A 4,564-nucleotide genomic window follows, 5' to 3' on the forward strand; every position below is an offset into this window, starting at 1 on the left:
AAGATTTGATATGAAGGTACATGTCTCCCTCGACTGAAAAACTACCTCCAATTAAAGAATACTTTCCTGTGGTCCCAAAATAATAAAATGTCTTATCTTTATCATTCGAATTTAGAGACCAAAGGTACTAAAGACCAGGGCCACCCCAGTCCCAAAAGTGGTCTTTATACTTGGAGGGAGACCTGTTTGTAAATGCCGTCAATGAAGAAACCATTACATCTTATAAATTATAATTTTTAGTCAAAACTTTTTTCTTATAAATTCATTTTGTGATTACTACTTATATGTACTTGTATATTTTTTTTATTTTAATTTTATACTTCTAACTCTTCGGCGATAAAGAATAAAAATAATTTTTTATGACAATGAAGACAGAACATTATTATATCATACAAAGAATGTATAATTTTAACTCATTTATTAAACTTTATATTCATAACAACAATCCAATGAGGTGAAATCAAGAGAAAAGAAAAAAATCAACAATCATACATACTTCAATATTGCCACAATGCAGCCAGCAAGATCCAGGCATACTGTACAGCAAGACAAACAATTTGAATGAATTTTTATTACATTATATTTGACAAATAACGTTAGAATTATCAATATACACAGCATCCTAGTAGACACACTCTCAAAATTGTAGACTAAACATCGGTCTTAATATAGCACTCACAAATTCCATACCTACAATTCATATTGCATTTCTCTTCATTATATTAAATGTAATTCCTTGTACTGAAGTTCACCGAAAAACAGCACAATATAAGTAAACACACAAATTTACAGGTGGACTTTTCCTATGCTATATACCAGTATTTAATGATCGCCATGGGGACCGACATAGTACATTTTTTACGAATTACACTTCAACAAATAGGAACATGCAATTATTGAATAAAACTCTTGCTGCAAAGTATCTGTTGATGTCATGTGACTACAAATGTAAAAATGTTCACTATATTCCTATTTCTTCCCCTCATCTCTCACCAAGAATTCATTCATTATTTTAATGTTTCCTCCTTCAAATATGCAATCAAATCTGCTCTTTCACCCTTCTTTTTGAGTCCAGCAAAGACCATTTTCGTTCCTGGTATATATTTCTTGGGGTTTAATAAATATACCCATAAAGTTTCTTCGGTCCATACAATGCCTGGAAAAAGAAAAGCAAAAATCTCTTCAAATTATATATCTGGATGTTATCTTTATTATCAAAAATACCCTCTCTTTTACAAAACCCATTAAAAATAATGGTTACTGTATACTTTGTAGGACAAAGAGATTGATGGGAGTGTAAAATTATTACAGTAATACAGTAGACAGAAATAATTAGATAAGAATTAATATGTATCTTTTTTCTTTTTGTATTATCTTTTCCTTGGCAAATAAGAATAAAAATGGGTGGAAAACTTTTTATTGTTGTCCATTCAAAACAAATTTTCTTTCTGCTGCATAACATTAATTCAACAGTGACCTAAATAATTCCAACTAAAAATTAACTACTAGGCTACAGTATATTTTCTTACAACACAGAGCTCTGCTTTACAATGAAAAGAAGTATATCTTATAGATTACGGTACTGTATTTATAGTGCTATTTTATAAACTAGTGACATTTTATGAAGTGTGCTGATATCCTTCTATTCTGGCGTGTCTTTTCAAAACCTTAGCAGTTCAATTAGAGGAATGAAATACTGTACTGTATATACAGTACATGATAGTTTTAACTTCTGCATTTCATACCAATTGATTACCACTACTTTATTTGATCTTCACTATTCATATTTCACATCTATAACAAATTGTTCCACAATAGGCACTTAACCACTGGGTAAGAGTCAGCAAATGGTAAGTACTATTGTTAGTGGCTATATAATTTGTCAAAAGGAAAGGACCCGATATTAATGCACTTTACCTTTATTCTTATTGGCATCAGTGTAGCTGAAGCCCTCTGCTTGACCAGTCTTTCGTCCATACAAGCCCTTGAGATTGGGGCCTTGCTTGTGTTTGCCAGAGTTGTCTATTACATGGCACTGCGTGCATTTCTGCTTGAAGATCGCTGCTCCTTTTACTGGATCACCTACTGGAATTTTCTCTTCAGGCATTATAGTATATTCTGTTGAGAAGCGGAAAATATAATATTAATAACTTACCAATGCAGGCCTGATGTACAACAAAAAATTTGTATAATTCCCAAACTAACAAGTTATCAAAAAATAACAATACTGTACTGTAATAATAATAGCAATTTGTAGAGAGCTAAAAACAAAATGACAAAAAATTAACATCCCGAATACTTGTGCATGAAATTATCAAGCAATTTACTTGAGAATTGAACATGTCAGGTTGGGTAAAATACAAGGAGGTAGCACAACTCTTCTCCAAATATTGTACTGTTTTGTGTTCTATAATTAAGGTGTACAAAAGTTGAGATACTGTACACAGTACCAATGCCTTAACATTCAGTGTGAAAGTAGTTAATTATTTATGAAAGCACAGACTAGATAATAAAGAGTATGCCATAATACCATTTACTGTATGCCATAAAGTCATGTCTGTTGAGACAATTAAGAGCTATAAACATGTGATAAAACACTATTTCATACCATATTCTCATTAAATACAGTTACTTAAATGAGGAAATGATGAGGTTCACTCAAAATGAATTGGGAAATGACTTATATGAGTAATTCAAGCAGCTTTTAAGCACTAGGTTTTCCAAATCTTTCTCAACACAATATTTTTTTTTGACCTTATGACTAAGCTGAGTGAACAGCACAACCTCTCTATTATTACCCCACCTGTAGCATTTATATTACACTATTTATTTTAACTTATATGTACAAGTATTATTAAATAGTGGATTTGCAGCTAAATAGAAATTACACACAAAAACAAAGGTTCAAAAACATGGCTTTCACACTAAGCTCACTCACAAATCATTTTACAGATGCAACCATACAAAGTTTGATGATGGCCACATACAAACAATAACGGAATGGTCTGTATAGTATGCAAATTATCCCCCTGCCAAAAAAAAATTTGTCACCTACATTACATATATGTTATTACTTAATTCTGTGTTTAACACGATTAATAAAACAAAGCGTTTACAGTATATTCTGCATTACTGTAACTCAAACTTGGCTATTTCTAAAGTTAGGGTTGGAGTGCGGCCCACACTAAATTATATGTGTCCGGCTCTCATGGCAAAACCCTGTGTTTGTCGCAGTTTCAAATTTCCTGCAAGCACCCAAAATGTTCGAGTAACAGAATTTTGAACATTTTCATGTTTTTGCATTTTATAAAAAAAGATATACTGTAATGAAGAACATTTATGCAAATTATCAATCAATAAATCTAACTGAAAAGTATATTAAAATTATTTTTAAAATACAAATCTTAATAATAAACTATTAATTTTGGAATCTTTGGAAGCTGTTCTCTCAAAAATTACATGGCTGATATCTAATGAATTAAATATCATAACTTTGCTAGAATAAATAGACTAAAATTGATTTCCATCAAATAAACACTGTTTTAAAGAAGAATTTACACAGAAACTAAAGATAAAAAAAAACTCAAATGACTGGTTTTGCCAGAGCCAGTCACATTACTGTATTATAATAATTCAACTGTAAAGTAAAAGACCTCTGTGATTGAACTTAGTGTGTGTGAAAGTTTAATTTTCATTTAGCTGATATCCACTACTTAATGTTATTTAAATTGTTCTATAGATAAAAAATACCTAGTGTAATAAAAGCTACAGGGGTAAATAGATTTTAACTTATAGTTGTTTACCCGGATCCCAGCTTAGGCCTAGTCATCAAGCTACTGTACCATCAAGCCAAGCTAAAAAATATTGTGGTGAAAAAAGGATTACAATTGAATTGGAAAAATCATCGAAAATGCTTTGTAAACGAGATAGATACCACTGATAGGCATACTCATCCAGACTGCAGGTAATAGTAATATAAACTATTTATAATAAATACTGTACTGTACTATTATTTACATAAGGAAGAAAACGTATTGTTTGATTAGTCGTTACTTTGACGACCTGTAATTAGGTCTAGACAGCGATACGAGACAGTTATAGGTACCATTTTTTTTGGTAGCCACTAAAGCCTGTCAGGCATGAATTACAACACGCACGTAAGCCCTGTTCCTTCCACAATGAATCTGACGTAACCTCCTCTTGTTCTTGCCTACATTTTATTCCACATAATTTTGAGTAAACCATGGCAAATAATGTTTGTTTTCTTACGCCCCATGTAATGTACACACTATATAGTTTATAACTAGTTAATCAACAGACAACGGTGAAAAATACTTACATGTTTTAGGATAGATTTGTTTAAAAATTTCAGAAGCAGAAACCGAACGCCGGTACAATCGTGCCTACAGAAATAGAATGACGCATGCGTCGATATGACCAAAGAGTATAAATAGAACAAGAGAGCCAACAACGCTCATTGAGAGCGTAAAAAAACGATACGCTCTACGCAGCTAGTGTAGGACGCCAACTAACGCTTGTATATGTTTTATTACCCAGTACTGCA

The 4,564-nt window shown here is 31.8% G+C and overlaps 1 protein-coding gene across 1 annotated transcript; it reads right to left on the minus strand.

Annotated features, from left to right (window-relative positions):
* Positions 1 to 401: 401 nt before the first annotated feature.
* Positions 402 to 4,438, minus strand: LOC117112180 (cytochrome c, testis-specific-like). The gene is made up of 3 exons (XM_033255259.1): positions 4,340 to 4,438; positions 1,918 to 2,118; positions 402 to 1,156 (listed from the first exon to the last, which is right to left on the minus strand). Exons 2-3 carry the CDS (start codon positions 2,105 to 2,107, stop codon positions 1,008 to 1,010), a joined length of 339 nt encoding a protein of 112 aa, XP_033111150.1. The 5' UTR covers positions 2,108 to 2,118; positions 4,340 to 4,438; the 3' UTR covers positions 402 to 1,007.
* Between the last annotated feature and the right edge of the window lie 126 nt (positions 4,439 to 4,564).

The sequence above is a fragment of the Anneissia japonica genome, unplaced genomic scaffold (genome assembly GCF_011630105.1).
Source record: "Anneissia japonica isolate Jap-2015-1 unplaced genomic scaffold, ASM1163010v1 scaffold2707_len876726_cov182, whole genome shotgun sequence".
NCBI lineage: Eukaryota > Metazoa > Echinodermata > Crinoidea > Comatulida > Comatulidae > Anneissia > Anneissia japonica.